This window comes from Scyliorhinus canicula, chromosome 11, assembly GCF_902713615.1.
Source record: "Scyliorhinus canicula chromosome 11, sScyCan1.1, whole genome shotgun sequence".
NCBI classification, from domain to species: Eukaryota; Metazoa; Chordata; class Chondrichthyes; order Carcharhiniformes; family Scyliorhinidae; genus Scyliorhinus; species Scyliorhinus canicula.
Genome location: NC_052156.1, coordinates 47,092,452 through 47,113,133, shown reverse-complemented (window position 1 = coordinate 47,113,133; position 20,682 = coordinate 47,092,452). Strand labels below are relative to the sequence as shown.

The following is a 20,682-nucleotide window of genomic DNA, read 5'->3' as shown; positions in this document are numbered from 1 at the left end:
GCTCCATAAAGTAGATGTGGCAGTTCCTAAAGAGGTTTAATATTATACTTTTAAGCTAGTTCTGATAGTGATTTCATCCACAGCAAAGTATGTAACTTTATTAGTTTTTAATAATTAAATGATTGTTGTATATGAACATTAGGTTCAAAGTAATTCAAATTAAAGAAATAAATTATGTAATGTCCAAATTGCACAAGTTCTTAGTTGCAGTTCCATCAAGATTTACTGACAGAATAGGTTTGTTAAATCATTAATAGCATATTAGACATAGATTCTCTCTCATGAGCAGAAGATTGCATCAAGTAAGCATATGATAGCAGGTTATCCAATCACTGGAAGCATCAGATCTGAGCTGAATCTACATACGTGCAAAAACACATACAAACACACAATGTGAAAGGGCTAATACCTCACACTGTATATGTAGATATGCTCAATGCACTTTCTAAAAACTTAAAAACTGAATAAAGAGCTGTAAAATAGCTGAAACTGTGCCTGACTGACGCCTGAAGAAAAGACATTGCAGTTTAAGGAAAACTCGCACACTGTTATCTCAGAGAAGCCACAGACCAACTCCAAGAAGAGCTACACAAAGACCACCTGCAATTAATAACCCAGGCTGGTTAAAAGGAGATGAATCATCTGCTAAGACAAAGGTCCAACAACCTTCCTTTCAATACCTAATGGCTGAGAAATTTGACAGATCAGTAAAATCTAGACAATGGATACACATCTTTTGCCAAAGATAGTGAAGAGGTGGGAGTCATGTGACTTGGGCCTCTGGCTTATGGAACAAATAATATTGCCTTGTTGAACTGCATAGCTCAGTCTGCTGCTTAACATTTGACTAGCAGGCAACACTGAAGGAGCTTTGGCCAGGTTGAACACCTCGCCCCATCTACCCTACTTCTACTGGAGGTTGGTACCATTGCCTACAAGACCGATTAACCATTGCATGCCTACAAGACTGATTTATCATTGCATGCCTTCAAGACTGATTTACTACTGCCAGCCTATCGCATTGTGTGAAGTCAACACCGCCAGAAAAATGAATGATCCAAAATTGGTTTCAGCCCACCAACTTCCATGAAGTCCACTTATTTGATTTTGACTCTGGACTCTCAAACCCACATGAAACAATTTTTTTTCTTTGTGGTCTCTGCACCATAAATCCTTCTTTTCTCTATCCCTCGCTTTGCTATCTAAATATGGGGGGACATTGTGAACCCTTTTTTGCATTTTGTGTGTGTGCAAATAAACTGCTCCTTTGAGTTAATCATATCTCGACCAAAACTGAGGGGCTGGGATATATGCCGCCACTTGCAAAGAGGGAAACAAATCAAATAAAACTTCTGTTTGTGGATGGCCGATGAGGGGAGAAATGATTGCCGTTTACATGAACTCAACCTCCCGATCCTGTCTGTAACAACACTCTAAAATGAACATGAATATGTGTAATGATCATGGACAAGAACTTGAGCCAATTCTTCCCTCACAAGTTTTCTAATTTCACTCTTACAGATTAACAAAATGGACAACAATCCATGACTTTTTGTTAACATAGATTCATAGAATTTAGAGTGCAGAAGGAGGCCATTCAGCCCATCGAGTCTGCACCGGTCCTTGGAAAGAGCACCCTACCCAAGCCCACACCTCCATCCTATTCCCGTAACCCAGCAACCCCACCCCACCTTTTGGACAGTAAGGGCAATTTAGCATGACCAATCCAGCTGATCAATTAGCCATTTCATTTGTATCAGTTCAGTTACATAAAGTACCAAATTGCAGTGAATGTTCATTTTGCTACCATTGTACAAAGCATTTCAACAATTTCCTGTGAAAATTGGGGAGTGGTCATGAAGTTGTCCAAATGTGACAAACGCTTTAGGGGATCATCAGAGTGATGTGTGAAAGCTGCAGAGATGATGGAACAAACTACCAGTGTCATCAACCGAAAACAAATGTGCACAGAAAATACATGATACCAATCAATGATAAAGCACCTACTCAAGCATCTCAACAATCCTCAGAGACTAATGCGACAGAAGTTATCTGTAAAGACATAGCATCTGGTGCATATTATCTTGAAGACTCTTTCAAACAGTAACTATGTCAAATACACAAAACAGAAGGTTTTGAACTGTATGCATAGGCAGCTGGAGCTAAGGGAGATTGCAAATACATTTTGACACATGACTTTCCATCTGTCCAAAATTTCACTGTGCCAACATCCAGATGCCACATTTTCTGTTTTGTACGCATACAAATCTTTGTATATTTTTTTACGAGAAAAGTATACATTTTATGGCATATTTATTAAATGCAAATGTTTTATATTTAGATATAAAAATATCTAAAAGTTTAGAATTTTAAGTTATCATGAGGATGAAGTATAACTTATGGAGTAAGAACTCAGACATGAATAAAATTAAACTCTCTGTTGAGGCTCTATGAACAATACAAAATCACAAAACAAATACAACAATTGACAGATGCAGACAGAAGTATTGGAGGGGAACAATCTAATCCAGCATTTCCCAAACTGGGTCCTAGCATCTCCCAATTTGAAAAAAAAACCTGTCCTTGCAGTTTGTCCAATCGGAGGCAGTTTTCACTCCGAGTTGGCTCCCGATAGGTGCACTAATCAGCCTATTAGTAGCCATGGACTGCAAAATAGGCATTTGATTGGACGAGCCAGAAAAAGCAGTGGAGCAAAGGCCCACCAGCGGAGCAATGACCCACTGGCAGAGCTAAATCCAGCGGCGGAGTGAAGGCAGCAGTGGCGCAAAGGCCCAGAGAGCTGTAGCAGAGGCCCAACGGCACAGCAAAGGCCCAGCGGCTGAGTAAAGGCAATAGCGGAGCTAAGTCCAGCAGCTGTGTGAGGTAACAGTGGCATAAAGACTCGGCGGTAGCACACAGGCCCAGTGGCGGAGCAAGGCACCAGCAGCGGACCAATGGCCGATCAACGGAGCGAATGCCCACTGACAGAGCAACAGCCCACTGACGGTGCAACGGCCCACTGACCGAGCAATGGCCCACTGACCGAGCAACGGCCCACTGACCGAGCAAAGGCCCACTGACCGAGCAAAGGCCCACTGACCGAGCAAAAGCCCACTGACCGAGCAAAGGCCCACTGACGGAGCAAAGGCCCACTAACCGAGCAAAGGCCCAGCGGCAGAGCAAAGGCCCACTGACGGAGCAAAGGCCCAGCGGCAGAGCAAAGGCCAGGCGGCGGAGCAAAGGCCCACTGACCGAGCAAAGGCCCACTGACCGAGCAAAGGCCCAGCGGCGGAGCAAAGGCCAGGCAGCGGAGCAAAGGCCCAGTCCAACGCTGGACCGAAGGCAGCAGCGGATCGAAGTCCAGGAGCAAACTAAGGCAACAGTGAAGCAAGGGCCCAGCAGTGGAGAGAAGGACTAGCTGTAGAGAAAAGGTCCAGTGGCAGAGCGAAGGCAGCAGTGTGTTGAAGTCCAGTGGTGGAGCGAAGGCAGGAGTGGAGTAAATACGGAGGCATGGGATTCAGGGGGAATTAGCAGTTGGCTAGCTGTAAGAAGACAGAGGGTGGTGGTTGATGGGAAATGTCCAGCCTGGAGTTCAGTTACTAGTGGTGTACCTCAAGGATCTGTTTTGGAGCCACTGCTGTTTGTCATTTTTATAAATGACCTGGAGGAGGGCGTAGAAGAATGGGTGAGTAAATTTGCAGGTGACACTAAAGTTGGTGGAGTTGTGGACAGTGCGGAAGGATGTTGCAGGTTATAGAGGAACATAGATAAGCTGCAGAGCTAGGCTGAGAGATGGCAAATGGAGTTTAATGCAGAAAAGTGTGAGGTGATTCATTTTGGAAGGAGCAGGGCCGGCCCAAGGCACCGGCAACTCGGGCAGTCGCCCGGGGCGCCATGTGTTAGGGGGCGCCAGAGACTCGGGTCCCGCGCATGCGCAGTTGGGCCGGTGCCAACCAGCGCATGCGCGGTGGCCGCCCTCGCCCAGGGCGACCCCCTCCGCCCGCCCCCCCCTTCCGTCCGCCCTCGGGTCCGCCCCCCCCCCCCCCCCCCCCCCCCCCGCCGCCTCAGCCCCCCCCCCGCCTCGGCCCTGCCGAGAATGAAGATATTCATTGAAGATCTGCACAGTGTCTGCGAGGTACGGAGTCCCGTTTCAACACTCACCCAAACACCTAATGTGTTCTGTGGGTGGTCAGGAAATCTGCACAAAGAGTGAGAATCAAGTGGCGTGGATGTCCTGGGATCTGGTCAGTCTATCAGGAAGAATCTGGGATCAGGTCAGTTAATTGAGGCTGGGGGTGGTTGGCAGGGTGTCTGGGTCGGAGTGTTGAAGAAGGGGCTCAATAACATGGCAGGAGGTGATCATTAACGATGAGATGGGGTCAGTGTAATGTGGAGAGGATCAGCTTAAAGGGGTAAGAGTCAGTGTAAGGGTAGGAGGGGGTGGTGTTTGGTGTCTAGGACCAGTAAGTGTAATTGGTGGAGGGGCCAGTCATTGTATTGTGGGAGGGTTAGGATCAGTTGGGATGAACTGTGCATGAGGAGCTGATAGGACTGGTTAAAGTGCAATTTAGTTCCTTTCCTCTATCTAACCCCCGCCTCGGCCCAACCTCCCCGCCTCGGCCCCGCCCCCCCGCCTCGGCCCCCCCCCCCGCCTCGGCCCCGCCCCCCCCGCCTCGCCCCCCCCCCTCGGCCCCACCCCCCCTCGCCTCGGCCCCCCCCGCCCGCCTCGGCCCCGCCCCCGCCCCCCGAAGGGCGCCGAAGTTCAGCTTGTCCGGGGCGCCAGCAACCCTAGGGCCGGCGCTGGGTAGGAGTAACAGGAAGACAGAGTACTGGGCTAATGGTAAGATTCTTGGTAGTGTGGATGAGCAGAGAGATCTCGGTGTCCATGTACACAGATCCCTGAAAGTTGCCACCCAGATTGATAGGGTTGTTAAGAAGGCGTACGGTGTGATAACTTTTATTGGTAGAGGGATTGAGTTTCGGAGCCATGAGATCATGTTGCAGCTGTACAAAACTCTGGTGCAGCCACATTTGGAGTATTGTGTGCAGTTCTGGTTGCCGCATTATAGGAAGGATGTGGAAGCATTGGAAAGGATGCAGAGGGGATTTACAAGAATGTTGCCTGGTATGGAGGGAAGATCATATGAGGAAAGGCTGAGGGACTTGAGGCTGTTTTCGTTAGATAGAAGAAGGTTAAGAGGTGACTTAATTGAGGCATACAAGATGAGCAGAGGATTAGATAGGGTGGACAGTGAAAGCCTTTTTTCTCGGATGGTGATGGCTAGCACGAGCTTTAAATTGAGGGAGATAGATATAGGACAGATGTCAGAGGTAGGTTCTTTACTCAGAGAGTAGTAAGGGCGTGGAATGCCCTGCCTGCAACAGTAGTGGACCCGCCAACATTAAGGGCATTTAAATGGTCATTGGATAGACATATGGATGATAAGGGAATAGTGTAGATGGGCTTTAGAGTGGTTTCACAGGTCGGCGCAACATCGTGGGCCGAAGGGCCTGTACTGCGCTGTAATGTTCCATGTTCTATGTTCTAAAGGCCCAGCAGTTGAGCAACAGCCCAGCAGTCGAGCAAAGGGTCGGTGGCGGAACAAAGGCCCAGCAGCAGAGTCAAGGCCCAGTGTCAGAGCAAAGATTCAGTGAGTGATGGGTGGCGGACAGTGGAGCGGATGGCGGAGTGGGCAGTGGAGAGTGGATGGTGGGGTGAGTCGCGATGGCAGAGCGGATGAGCTGCAACGGTGAGCAAGTGGAGGAGAGGGCCAAGGGGAGAGAGGGCAACAGGATGAGAGGGCCGTGGAGAGAGAGGGCCGTGGGGAGAAAGGGCCGTGGGGAGAAAGGGCCGTGAGGAGAGAGGGCCGTGGGGAGAGTGCGCCGTGGGGATAGAGGGCTGTGGGGAGAGAGGGCCGTGGGGAGACAGGGCCGTGGGGAGACAGGGCCGTGGGGAGACAGGGCCGTGGGGAGACAGGGCCGTGGGGAGACAGGGCCGTGGGGAGACAGGGCCGTGGGGAGACAGGGCCGTGGGGAGACAGGGCCGTGGGGAGACAGGGCCGTGGGGAGACAGGGCCGTGGGGAGAGAGGGCCGTGGGGAGAGAGGGCCGTGAGGAGAGAGGGCCGTGGGGAAAGAGGGCTGTGGCGGGAGAGAGCCGTTGGGGGGAGGGGGGGGCGTCGGGAGAGAGGGACGTCGGGAGCAAATGACGTCGGGAGCAAATGACGTCGGGAGAGAGGACAGTGGTGAGGACAATGGCAAGAAAGAGCCACTGGAAGAGAAGGCCACGGGGGGGGGGGGGGCATGGGGAGAGAGGGCATGGGAGAGAGGGGCATGGGAGAGAGGGGCATAAGGAGAGAGGGGCATGAGGAGGAGGCCTTGGTCAGAGGGCCATGGGCAGGCGGCCTTAGGCAGAGGGCCTTGGAGAGATAGTGCCATCGGAGGAGGAAGACCATGACCGAGGGTCAATGGAAGAGGGTCTTGGGAGAGGGGGATAGTGGGGTCAGATCTAATTAATGTGTTAAGAAAATGACGATGTAATGATAATAGATGCATTCATATCGATAGAAAAGCCATACCTATTTCACAAAAAAAACCTATCCTCAACATAAAAAGAATGCTTGGGGTTCCATCAATGCTCCTGGAATGTCAGAAGGATTCCGTGCTCAAAAAGTTTGTGAAGCCCTGATTTCGGGCACTATTCTCCAGAAAGATTTCTAAGTGTGGCAGCGAGCGGGAACTGCCGCGAACTTCCCGTGCTTGGCCCGGCGAGGGCGGGAACGGGATTCAACGTTAATCGGTCCACTTAACGAGGCCCCCGCGGGCTTCTCGCCGCAAATGAAGGCTCACCAGCCCATTTCCGGGACCGCGCTCGTCAGGCGCCACCCCCGTCCCCCCCATTCCTTGATGCAGTGGAGGCCAGGAGGGATGCCCTGTTCCCTCGAGGGTCCCGGAGGGCACGCCACAGAGCAGCCAGTACCGCCTGGAATGAAGTGGCGCAAGATGGTCAACGACCATCGGGCAGCACTGGTGAGTGGACACCAATGCCCACCACCCCAAGACTTTTCCATTCTCATGCGAGCAACCACCCCCTCCAACCCTCCACGCGGCTTACAAACCTCTCTTCAACAACCCCACCAACACTTCCTTCACCATCACCCCCACTACGCGAACCATGCGTGTGGCTAACGATGCATCGTCTGTGTCTCCGCAGGAGAAGCTCTTCGACAATCGCCGGAAGAGGGCCGTCTGGCGGAGGGGTGCCAGACATACAAATCCTCACTACCTTCAAGGAACGGGCCCTGGAGGTGATGGGGTGTGGCTGAGGACAGAGCGGTCACTAATGCGGAGGTCGGCGCACACCGCAGAGGTGAGGATCCACTTGATCGTATATGAGTTGTTTTTGTCATACTGACTGAACCCACCCCTCCCACTGACCACGTCCATTCTCCCGCAGGTACTCCAGCAGATGGCACTGGCCCATCCAGGGTGGGTCCCTCCCCTGCCTCACATAAGGCCATCTCAGAGAGCTCCAAGGATGCCACAATCAACACTTCACAGCTGTCATCCCCACCCTCCACCAGTGCACATACATGGACCTCGGTGTGAACCATTAGTGGACAGGCTTTTGGGGCACAATCTGGTGAGCACCACACAGTTGTTGATGTACCTCAAGTGGAGGCAGGAACCTCCAGGCGAGACAGCTGTCGGAGGGCTGCGTGATCTCAGGTCCTAGCTGGGTCCCAGCCACATGCTGAGTTTATTAAACAGGGTTACCCGGAGATGATGAAGATGTTAGGGAGCGACTGGGACATTCAGCGGGAGATGCCAGGGTGGTGACTGCACTGGACAGCCGGCATGATGTCGGCACCATTAGTGGAGGTATCTAAGGCATGCTGCAGTCGGTTATGGCCATGGCCGAGGGCCTCGGCAGAATGTCTGACTCGCTGGGGGATGTCACCCAGTACGAGGCTGACCTCGATGAGGTTCTGCGGGACATGTTCCACTCTCAAATGGAAATGGCCGAGGCGCTGTGGAGCTTATCCCAGTCGCAGGCAGGCATTGCTGAGGGCGTTGACACGATGGTGTGGACATTGGGCACCAGATGGGAGGAGAAGGTGCTGGGTTGTAAAGGTAGAGCAAGGAAGGTTAAGCATGTTGAGGATCACTGAGGGCATAGGAGATGGAGGGGGGGAGAGGGCAGGTAGGAGGTGGGGGGATAAAGGGGTGGTGTAAAAGTGGGAAATTGTTGGACACCTGTAACACATTAAAAACCCTTGACCACAAGCAGTATGACGCCTCTGTCACTTTCTTCTGCAATGCAGCCCAACCTCCGGACCCTTGGCCCATCTTTCCAGGCATCTCCCCTCCCCAGGCACACCTCATGCAGGTGATGGGTGTTAGGGAGCATTCAGCAGACAGGCAGGGTTAGACAATGGCATAGATTGAGAAGCACAGCGCTCAGCTCTCTGCGGGTTAGAGAGCCGGCGAAAGAGAGCAAGGCAAAGAAAGCAGGGAAACAAAGAGAATGGAGGAAAAAAGAGAACGGAGGAAAAGAGAACAGGGGAAAAGAGCCGGGGGGAAAGAAGAGCAAGAGGAACAGAAGAGGATAGGAGGAAAAGAAGAGCCGGGGGAAAAGAGAGCCGGGGGAAAAGAGAGCCGGGGAAAAGAGAGCCGGGGGAAAAGAGAGCCGGGGGGAAAGAGAGCCGGGGGGAAAGAGAGCCGGGGGGAAAGAGAGCCGGGGGGAAAGAGAGCCGGGGGGGAAGAGAGCCGGGGGGGGAAGAGAGCCGGGGGGAAAGAGAGCCGGGGGGAAAGAGAGCCGGGGGGAAAGAGAGCCGGGGGGAAAGAGAGCCGGGGGGAAAGAGAGCCGGGGTGGGGGGGGGGGGGGGGGGGGGGGGGGGGGTGAAGAGCCGGGGAAAAGAGAGCCGGGGAAAAGAGAGCCGGGGTGTGGGTGGGGGGGGGAGGGAAGAGAGCGTGGGGGAAGAAAAGGAAAAGGGAAAAGACGGCGGGAAGAGAACTGGGGAAAGAAAACGGGAAAAAGAGAGTGGAGGAAAGAGAATAGGGGGGGAAGAGAACGGAGAAGAGAGTGGGTTGAAAGAATGCAGGGGAAAGCAAGTGCCGGAGTATGCGAGGGCGAAAGAGAGAGTGGAGGAGAGAGAGAGAAAGGGAAAGAAAGGGGGGAATGTGAGCAGGGGAATGGGAGCAAGGAAGGGGAGCGGGGGAAGGGAGCAGGGGAAAGGGAGTAAGGGAGCAGGGAGTAAGGAATAAGGTGCAAGTATGAGACTGAGGAGAAAAGAGATTGCATCAACGTAGAAAAGAGATTGCAGTGAGTGTTGTTTGAGGGGCTGTGTTTCAAGCATCTCTGCTCCTCCTGGCCCAGGGACATTTCATTGAAATGGCTGCCAAAATCTGAGGAATGTAACCTTATTTAAATATTATAATTAATGTCTTGCCGTTGCAGAGCAGATAAGCCTGAAGTAGGCACTTTGCAGCAGCTCAAGGTCAGATTTCACACTTTTATCTCCATCCAATCATTTCCCACCTAACAAGATCAGAATGGAGTTCAGTTACGAGTGGCGTACCACAAGGATCTGTTCTGGGGCCGTTGCTGTTTGTCATTTTTATAAATGACCTAGAGGAGGGCGCAGAAGGATGGGTGAGTAAATTTGCAGACGACACTAAAGTCGGTGGAGTTGTAGACAGTGCGGAAGGATGTTGCAGGTTACAGAGGGACATAGATAAGCTGCAGAGCTGGGCTGAGAGGTGGCAAATGGAGTTTAATGTGGAGAAGTGTGAGGTGATTCACTTTGGAAAGAATAACAGAAATGCGGAATATTTGGCTAATGGTAAAATTCTTGGTAGTGTGGATGAGCAGAGGGATCTCGGTGTCCATGTACATAGATCCCTGAAAGTTGCCACCCAGGTTGATAGGGTGGTGAAGAAGGCCTATGGTGTGTTGGCCTTTATTGGTAGAGGGATTGAGTTCCGGAGCCATGAGGTCATGTTGCAGTTGTACAAAACTCTAGTACGACCGCATTTGGAGTATTGCGTACAGTTCTGGTCGCCTCATTATAGGAAGGACGTGGAAGCTTTGGAACGGGTGCAGAGGAGATTTACCAGGATGTTGCCTGGTATGGAGGGAAAATCTTATGAGGAAAGGCTGATGGACTTGAGGTTGTTTTCGTTAGAGAGAAGAAGGTTAAGAGGTGACTTAATAGAGGCATACAAAATGATCAGAGGGTTAGATAGGGTGGACAGCGAGAGCCTTCTCCCGCGGATGGAGGTGGCTAGCACGAGGGGACATAGCCTTAAATTGAGGGGTAATAGATATAGGACAGAGGTCAGAGGTGGGTTTTTTACGCAAAGAGTGGTGAGGCCGTGGAATGCCCTACCTGCAACAGTAGTGAACACGCCAACATTGAGGGCATTTAAAAATTTATTGGATAAGCATATGGATGATAAGGGCATAGTGTAGGTTAGATGGCCTTTAGATTTTTTCCATGTCGGTGCAACATCGAGGGCCGAAGGGCCTGTACTGCGCTGTATCGTTCTATGTTCTATGTTCTAAGAGGATGGAAGGGATAGGTTAATGTTCCCTGGATTACCAGTACTTTATTTTCTCTACGGATGCCGAGTGCTTCATCAGTAATATCACCTGACTTTCGAATTGTATTTACAATCTTCCATTTTTATAAATCTGCACATTATTCTCATCTTCTGAAGTACCAATGTACATATTTAGGAGCAAATATTCCTTTTTCTCTTTATTTTATACCCACCAACTGTTGTGATTCTTTCCACTAGATCTGATCCCATTCACCTCAGCCATATCAACCTAATTAATTTTTATACATAAATACTTTGCCCATTGTCCTATTGAACTGCTCAATGCTATGCTAAAACACCTTAAGCATTATGCAGCTCTTTTTTTAAGTCTTAGCTGACATTGCCTTGGCAAAATTGGGTCTGTTTTAAGATAAATGCACATGCTTGCATTTTGAGTTGTCATATACAGACATAGAAATTCTAATTTGCTATATACTGTAAGAGTCCTTTGTTCCCATTTATTTTATTTTATTATTTTTGGGCCGGTGGACCCATAATCAGAATGTGCCTTTAAGCAAAAGAGTGCTCGTCAGGTTTTGTATTTTGGGGTAGAGAAATCTGACTCATCAGCGCTGAGGGAATCTTAGGAACCGGCTTTGGAGGAGGTCGGTTCAATTGGCTAATTGGCAACTGTTGGTTAGGCCAGGGACAGTGTTCCGCCTGACAATTGGTTCTTGCCAGGTGTTTTTTCTCAGAGAGAACCTGGCAGAAATCTCTCAACAGTCGAGGGAAGAGGAGTTGTGGTTTCTCCCTCTCTCTGCTGCTGGTTGCCTGTTGTTTCCATGAATCTGCAGCGAAGATCATTATCAGCTGAAGGGAAAGGAAGTACCCAACTGAAGGCCTGACCTTGAGAAAGAAACTACCTGGAAGACATTCATCTGAATCAAAGATCCTTATCCTTTTATTTTATTATTATTTATCTTCCCTTTCCATCACCCTTTACCTGTTGTGTTGTTGGTATGTGTGCGTGGGTCGAGGATGGGGTGAGGTGGAAAGTTGGTGGGGGTTGGGAATCAGATAATGGATAGCCAGTTGTATTTTCTTTGCCGAGTTAATTATTATTACTATTCATAATAACAGGTTACTTATATTTAAATTTTACAAACCTGGTGACGATAGTCAATTTAGGTCAACCAAAGCCACGGGTATTAATATAAATCCAATTTCACCTGCGTTGCAACTCAGGGTCATGTGGTGCTGGAATTGACCGTGCACTAGCCCAAGGTGTCGTAACAATACCCATGCAGATGTGAATATTATTACAGTTTATTCATTCCTTGTTCATGTTCCTGGACTTTATACATGCATTATGTAAAATTTTTGAAATTGATATTACGTTCTTCCAAGTGCTTGGATCATATTTGCCTTTCAGAATCTCAACAATTGCATTTCACAGGAACAGTTTTACTAGAAAATAATAACAATCGCTTATTGTCACAAGTAGGCTTCAATGAAGTTAATGTGAAACGCCCCGAGTCGCCACATTCCGGCGCCTGTTCAGGGAGGCCAGTACAAGGGAAAGTTGGTGGGGGTTGTGAATCAGATAATGGATAGCCAGTTGTATTTTCTTTGCCCAGTTAATTATTATTACTATTCATAATAACAGGTTACAAACCTGGTGACTGTAGTCAATTTAGGTCAACCAAAGCCACGGGTATTAATATAAATCCAATTATTTAAATAAATTATTCAAAGTTGTATTTTGTTCTCAATTACTGCATTTGGAAAGGAAAATGTACCACTGCACCAGATGGATTCAGAAATTTTACAGGAGATTCATAACAAAAATCACGATGAATTATTGTCACAAAACAAAGGCACTTTACTAATCATATTAATTTTTCATGAAAGAATATTCAATGTTAATAAAAGTATTCTTTACAGTATGAATTTGAAATATTTGTACATATATTAAGTGTAATAATACTGATGCAAAGGTGAACTGTGCACATTTAATTAATGAGTATATAACCCAACAAGTAAAGGACATAATTCCCATTTTTTTTTCGATGAAAGGAACTTGTAAGTAGCTTACTTACCATGATGCACGACTCCCTTCAGCCCCCTTATAATAGGAACCAGTGCAAGGTTGTCCTGGAGGGTAATCTATGTGTAAAGGATATGCATTCTGTTAAATTCTTCCTGGCAACAGATTATCTTCAATTTTAATTTTTAAAGAAAAGATTTTATCTGGCCACCAGTTCTGCTTTCAAAGTTACTCATGGAGATAGTGCCTAAACACAGAAGATTAAAATGAACTGACACTGAACAATTCTTGGGGAAACAATAATGTTCTAGAGTTACAACTACTTTTCTGGATGCTGGTTGAAATTCCATCTAACCTCATTAAAACTCGATGATGGAACTTTAAAACACTTGCAGCAGAATCTCTCCACAATATTTACTGTTTGGTTAAAAGGGATAGTTAGCACGTTTCTCGATATCCATTTGTTTCTGAAAAACCACATTGATAGCACTTCAAAATGTAGGTATAATATTATACACATGGTTTTGTAACTCAAGCAATATTATATCATCAAAAAACTTCAAGAACATTTATAACTTGAACTTTTCTAGAAGCCAAATGTGTGGAATCTTTGTCAGTTCTGTTCATTACCAATGAAAGTCTTCAGACTGGTTTAGTTATTATGGTGGTCTATGAATCTCGGAAGGTATGTTTTTAATCATTTGATTCAGTTGATAAAGGCAGGAAGATTCAAGATTAAGTTATGGCCTGTGCTCAGTAAGACAACTTGCACTTCACCAGCCTCAGTATCTTTGGTTGAAGGGGAAATAAAACCATTGAGGGCGCCCAATTCGGGAGAAACTGGAAAAAACGTCGGAGGCAGTGAAGGAGCATGGAGGGGCACTGAAGGGTGTGGAGGTGGCGTTATCACGCACAGTGATTGAATCACCTTGATGGAAGCTAAGAGGTTTCTGATGGAGGAAAGGGACAAAGTTCTGAGGACAAAGATGCATGACTTGGTGAACTGGTCGAGGAGGCAGAACCTCAGAATTGTGGGGTTACTGGAAGGGGTGGAGGACCGAAAGCCAACAGAGTACTTTTCTCAGATGTTCATCAAGTTTTTGGGGATGGGGGGGTGGGGGGGGTAGTGAATGTCCCTCCAGAGTTGGATCGAGCACACTAGCCTCCTGTGGGCCGGAGAATGGGGTCCTGGAACGGGCGCCGACTCCGGAGTAAAACACTCCCATTTTTACACCGACGTCGACACTTAGCCACGCGATTGTTCTGGAAAGCTTTTTTCGGGGTTATGGGGGGAGGGAGGGCTGGGGAAGGCATCTGATTGGGGCTAAGGGCTTTTCTGTGTCTCATCTTAGGGGCAGGTTTGGCGGGTGTGTTGGGCCCGGGCCTGCCGGAGGAGGCGACCTTTGTCTTTATCTTTAGAAATTGGTCATAATCAGTGGGGCGGGGTGGGGTGGGGGGGGGGGGGGGGGGGGGGGAGGGGGGAATGGTAAGAGGTTATGGTATTTTTTAGAGGATAGAGGTTTGTAAATATTGTTATGTATGTATGGATTTGTTTATTTTGTGTTTTATAAAATGAAAACTTTAGTAAAAATATTTTCGAGAAAAAGTCCTCCCATTCTTCATGAACATGTTACATAATTTCTCTGCGGGTTCTGCTGACCTTCTGCCCACGTTGACATGCTATACCGGGACAATTCCCAAAGATAATTCACATCATGTATTCTGGAGAGAGGAGCAGATAATTTGAATAAAGCTCAAGAAATGCTGCAATTTCTTGATATAAGTTGTTCAACCAGGCTACCGACTTGTGCAAGGTATCGGAACTGGGATTCAAATGAAAGGTTTACAGTTCCCAGATAATAGGAGACTAGGATCAAATGTGTATATGAAAAAATGGAACAATGTTTTGATTTGTTTGCAACAATAAAAAGCTGAAGTAACCAATCTGCATTGCAGTATTTTACTTTATTACGCAGAGTCAGTGAAAGAACAATCAAAAGAATGTTTGCAGTTGGTGACGTGGAAAACACAGAGAATCTGAACAAGATTGTGGAATAGTTCACACCACAGGGAATATTACAAATTAAAGACTTGTGTTAATACCACGAGACTCAACTATTCCATGGTTTCAAGCTCAAGACGCATTGATCAATATGTAATAGATTTACATGAAAAGGTCAACTCAAGAGGACAGAATTCTCATGTACAGCCTTTTTATAGACACAATTCTAGTGAGCTTAATCAAAAACAGGTCAGTTAGATTACTTCGAGAAAAGAATTCCAATCTACAGAAAGCAGTTGATTTTTACAGCAACTTAAGCCAGCATGGTAAAGTTGAAACTAGTAATTCCATAAGCAATGCGAGTGGAGATGCCAATGGGAATAAAAATCTCATCTTCTTGTTCCACAACAGGTGGTGAATTGCAAGCACAGTGATAAATTGGGCGGTAGAAAAAAAAATAGGAAGTAGTCATATCTTAGGAACTGTAAAAAAACAAAACTCTGTATCCAAACAAAATCATCTTTGTCAAAGAATAGAAACAGTTCATTGAGGAAGTGAGAGACCTCGGAGTGAATGTCCACAGATCCCTGAAAGTAGCAGGACTGTTTGATAAGGTGATTAAGGAATCCCTTCACATATTCTATGCCTCAGTTACTAAAGGAGCAGACTGGTTATACTGGAACTGTGTGAAACATTAGTTGGACCATAGCGTGAGTACAATGTACAGTTCCGGTCACCTCATTACAGAAAAGATGTAATTGCATTGGAGAGGGCACATCGGAGATTTACAAGGATGTTGCTGGGAATTAACTTGCAGCCTGGTGAAAGATTGAGTAGGCTGTGGTTGTTCTCTTTGGAACAGAGGAGGCTGAGGGGAAATTTAATTGAGATGTACAAAATTGAGAGAGGCCTGGACAGAGTCGATAGGAAGGACCTGTTCACTTTCGCAGAAAGGTCAGTAACTAGGGGCCATAGATTTCAAGTGATTGCTCAAAGGGTTAGAGGGAATATGAGGACACAAGTTTTTCACCCAAAGGGCTGAGGGGGTTGTCATAATATACACCAGTATATCATGGTGCAGACACACACACTGATGGACATACAACAGGACCACTCAACAGGCATAACACCGCAGCCAATCACCATAAAGAGAGAGGGCATCAGTTTTCCCGCTCATTCGGGATGCAGCCTTTCAGAAGCACAAGAGCTTATAGTTTACAGCACAGATCCTCACCATGTGCTGAGTGATCAAACTGGTTAGGACAGGCACAGGTCTTTAGTTAATCTAACATCGTGTCAACCCACAGTAATAGTATGTTCAGCAGTTTATAGTTTAATAAAATAGTGTTGTACCACTTTAAGCGTTGGTGACCTGTATGTGTTTCACGAATCCAGAGCACCCAACTCATCATGGTACCAGTAGTTGAGGGTTGTTAGAACTTCGTAGACCTACCTGCAAGTGATCTGCCTTCCACCAGCAATCAGCCATCCTGCAACATGGGCAGCGTCCGCCCGCCGCCGCCGCCCCACATTACTGGCAACCTGGGGTCCAACTGGAAGATCTTCAAACAGCGCTTCCAGCTATACCTTGAGGCCACAGACCTGGAAGCTGCTTCAGACGCCAGGAAGATTGCTCTCTTCCTCTCCACAGCCAGGGACCACACCATCCACATCTTTAATTCTCTCACCTTCGCCGATGGTGAAGATAAATCTAAATTCAAGACGGTCCTCCTCAAGTTTGACAGTCACTGCAACGTCGAGGTGAATGAAAGCTTTGAGCGCTATATCTTCCAGCAGCGCTTGCAAGGTAAGGACGAACCTTTCCAGTCCTTTATCACCCACCTCCGCATCCTTGCGCAGTCCTGCAAATACGGGTCCACCTCCGACTCCATGATACGCGACCAGATTGTTTTCGGTGTTCAGTCGGACCCCCTTCGCCAGCAGCTCTTTAAAGTCAAGCAGCTCACCCTGGCGATTGCCATTGAGACCTGCGTGCTCCACGAACACGCCACTAGTCGGTATTCCCACATTCAGGCGGCTGAAATGGCGCGGCAAGCTCCCCATGAAGCAGAACGGGTCCAAGTCATTAAACCACTCCAGGGCCTCAGCCTGGATGAGGGCGGCCATTTAGTGCGATTTTCATGGACTCCCGCGTTTGGGCGCACCGAAAGAGGGGACGGCGACGTCGACGAACGTAATGCGCAGGCGCGCACCACGCCTCATCGCACCACGCATGCACGGTGGCGCAACGAAGGCACTGGTGCAACAGCGTGCGGCAACTGTGGCTCTGCCCATTTAAAGCAGCAGTGTCCTGCCAAATCCCGACGATGTTTGCAATGTGGCAAACGTGGCCACTATGCTGCTTTATGCAGATCAACTCAACCTGCTAGCTTTCGTCGGTCCAGCCAGCCTCGCAGGGATGTCCGGGCCATTCAACCCACAGTCACCGAGCCTGATCCAGACCTGCCCCCTGATTTTGACAGCGACGACCCGAAGGCGCCTTTTCAAGTCGGCATCATCACAAAGAACAGGATGTCTCCAAAGCACAGCACCAAGTCCATTCCGATACACAGCATCGATCCGGATGATGAGTGGTCTGCCACCCTTACGGTTAACCGGTCCCAAATACGATTCCGCCTGGACACCGCTGCCTCTGCCAATATCACTGTACGGTCTGACCTCCAAAACCTTCGTGTGAAACCAGTCATCCTGCCACCTGCATGCCAATTACTAGATTACAATGGAAATGCCATTGCTGCCAGCGGCTCATGCCAATTGGAAGTGATGCATCGTTCACACAAAGCCATCTTGGCGTTTGAAATTGTAGGTTCCTCGAAAGCCTCCTTGCTTGGCGCGCAGGCATGCAAGCTGTCGAACCTAGTTCAGAGGGTTCACTCTCTCTCCTGTTGATGCGTCTGCCTTTCCAGACACCGACTTCAGGGCGCAACTGAACACCATTATCAACCAGTACCACGACGTCTTCGAGGGCATGGGCACGCTCCCGTATACTTACAAGATTCTATTAAAGCCGAACGCCACACCTGTGGTATACGCACCTTGCAGGGTCCCAGCGCCCCTTAAGGACCGCCTCAAGCAACAGCTCCAGGACCAAGGAGTGATCTCCAGGGTCACAGAACCAACTGACGGGTCAGTTCCATGGTATGTATAAAAAGGCCTTCCGGCGAATTGAGAATTTGTATCGATCCCAAGGATCTTAATCGCAATATCATGAGGGAGCACTATCCAATTCCCAAGCGGCAAAAGCTCACATGTGAAATGGCTCACGCCAAGCACTTTACAAAGTTTGACGCCTCAAAAGGATTCTGGCAAATCCAGCTTGATGAATCTAGCAAAAAGCTATGCACGTTCAATATCCCCTTTGGAAGATATTGCTACAACAGAATGCCGTTTGGGATCATCTCGGCGTCCGAGGTGTTTCATAGGATCATGGAACAAATGATGGAAGGGATTGAAGGTGTTTGCGTCTATGTCGATGACATCATCATCTGGAACACCACCCCGAAGGAGCACATTAATCGCCTCCAGCGCGTATTCAGACGCACACACGAACATGGCCTCCGCCTCAACAGAGCCAAATGATCTTTCGGTCAGACAGACATCAAATTCCTAGGGGACCACATCTCCCATTTGGGTGTGCGGCCGGATGCGGACAAAGTAGCTGCCATCACAGCTATGAGAACTCCAGAAGACAAGAAAGCGGTCCTCCGGTTTTTGGGGATGGTAAATTTTTTAGGGAAGTTCATCCCTCACCTCGCCTCTCATACCATTGCTCTCAGGAACCTGGTCAGGAAGACGACAGACTTCCAATGGCTCCCTGCCCACGAGCGAGAATGGAGGGAACTCAAGGCTATACTAACCACGGCCCCAGTTCTGGCCTTCTTTGATCCGGCAAAGGAGACAAAGATCTCTACGGATGCCAGTCAGTCTGGCAATGGAGCCGTGCTTTTGCAACGTGATGAGGCCTCGTCATGGGCCCCCGTTGCATGTGCGTCGCGGGCAATGACCCCTACGGAGCAGCACCACGCGAAGATAGAAAAGGAGTGCCTGGGCCTTCTGACCGGTGTTGTGAAGTTTCACGATAATGTCTACGAGCTTCCCCAATTCACTGTCGAGACGGACCATCGCCCGCTCATCAATATAATACAGAAGGACTTGAACGACATGACGCCTCGCCTCCAGCTCATTCTGCTCAAGCTCCGGCGATATGATTTCCAGCTGGTGTATACCCCAGGCAAGGACCTCATCATTGCGGACGTCCTCTCCAGGGCAGTCAACACTCCGTATGACCCAGAGGGGTTCGTCTGCCAGGTCAACGCCCAGGTAGAGTTCGCAGCCTCCCATCTATCTGCTTCAGATGAACATCTGGTCCAAATTCGCCACGCAACGGCGGCTGACCCCCTGCTACAGCGTGTCATGCGCCACATGACGGACGGGTGGCCCAAGGACCAACAATGCCCTCAGTTCTATAATGTAAGAGACGATCTGGCAGTCGTTGATGGGGTTCTCCTGAAACTGGACCACATTGTCATCCCGCATAGCATGCGCCAGCTTGTTCTGGAACAGTTACACGAGGGCCATATGGGCGTAGAGAAGTGTCGCTGACGGGCCCGTGAAGCTGTGTACTGGCCCGGTATCAATGACGACATTGCCAACGCAGTACTCAACTGCCCCACCTGCCAGCGCTTTCAGCAGGCCCAACCATGGGAGACTCTGCTGCCCCATGAGTTGGTCACGTCGCCTTGGATGGTGGGCATCGACCTGTGGGTGGGCATCGACCTGTTTCAAGCATTGGGTAGGGACTACGTCCTGATTGTCGACTACTTTTCAAACTACCCGGAGGTGATAAGATTGCACAACATCACTTCGTCCGCAGTCATTCGGGCGTGCAAAGAAACATTTGCTCGGCACGGCATCCCACTCACGGTGATGTCGGACAATGGCCCCTGCTTCACCAGCCAGGAATGGGCCAGCTTCGTCCTGCGGTACAATTGTGCCCCCAGTCCAACGGCAAAGCAGAGAAGGGAGTTCACACAGTCAAGAGGCTCCTATGCAAGGCTGCCAATGCCGGATCTGACTTCTATCTTGCCTTGCTGGCCTATCGCTCCGCCCCGCTGTCCACTGGTCTGTCGCACAGTTGTTAATGAATCGCACCCTGAGAATGACGGTGCCGTCTATCCATGTACCAAATCTCGACCATGTTCCATTTCTTCGCAAAATGCAGATGTCTCGTGCGCAGCACAAGGCGATTCATGATTCCCGTGCTGCTGATCTCCCCGCTCTCACTCCAGACGACAATGTTTGCGTCCATCTCCCGGATGGTGGCTGGTCTGCAACTGCTGTTGTCCTTAAGCAGGTGGCCCCCCTCTCGTTCCTGGTTCGGCTACCAGATGGCTGCATTCTACGCCGCAATCGGCGTGCCCTTCGCCTCATTCCACGATCACCACGTGATCCTCCGGAGTTGCATCGCTCCCCTGCTGACCCTGCCATGGACTGTGCAGAGCTTCCTGTCACTGACTCGTCCCGACTGTGATGCAGTCCAGCCTGCTCCTGAACTGGCGGCTCTCGACACACCCTTGAGGCGGTCAACCAGAATTCGTCGCCCACCTCAGAGACTGAATTTATGAACTTTACAAATTTATGGACTCCCTGAGTTGTTTCCCTGCCTTGTTTGATCGTTTTCTTGGTTTGTATATAGTATTGTTCTCGTTCATTTTGTTGCATACTAGTTCTCTGCACCAGGCACCTTCCCTTGTATATAGCTTAGTTTTCCTGTACATAGTCCTGTAAATATGTCTTCGCACCATACATATAGTTAGAAACATTATCAACACACACACTATTTATTGACACATACATACAAATTTTTTTTGTAAAGGGGGATGTCATAATATACACCAGTATATCATGGTGCAGACACACACACTGATGGACATACAATAGGACCAATCAACATGCATAACACCAGTATATCATGGTGCAGACACACACGCTGATGGACATACAATAGGACCAATCAACATGCATAACACCGCAGCCAATCACCAGTTAGAGCACACTCACTATAAAGAC

The 20,682-nt window shown here is 48.8% G+C and overlaps 1 protein-coding gene across 2 annotated transcripts in view; it reads right to left on the bottom strand.

Moving 5' to 3' along the window:
- The window catches only part of LOC119973064 (receptor-type tyrosine-protein phosphatase gamma-like), a 1,019,600-nt gene that overhangs the window by 325,441 nt on the left and 673,477 nt on the right, over positions 1-20,682 (bottom strand). For both annotated transcript variants that reach the window (XM_038810525.1, XM_038810526.1), the window contains one exon: positions 12,643-12,709. In XM_038810525.1, coding sequence (XP_038666453.1) covers positions 12,643-12,709 — 67 coding nt within the window. The remainder of the gene's footprint in view (positions 1-12,642; positions 12,710-20,682) is intronic.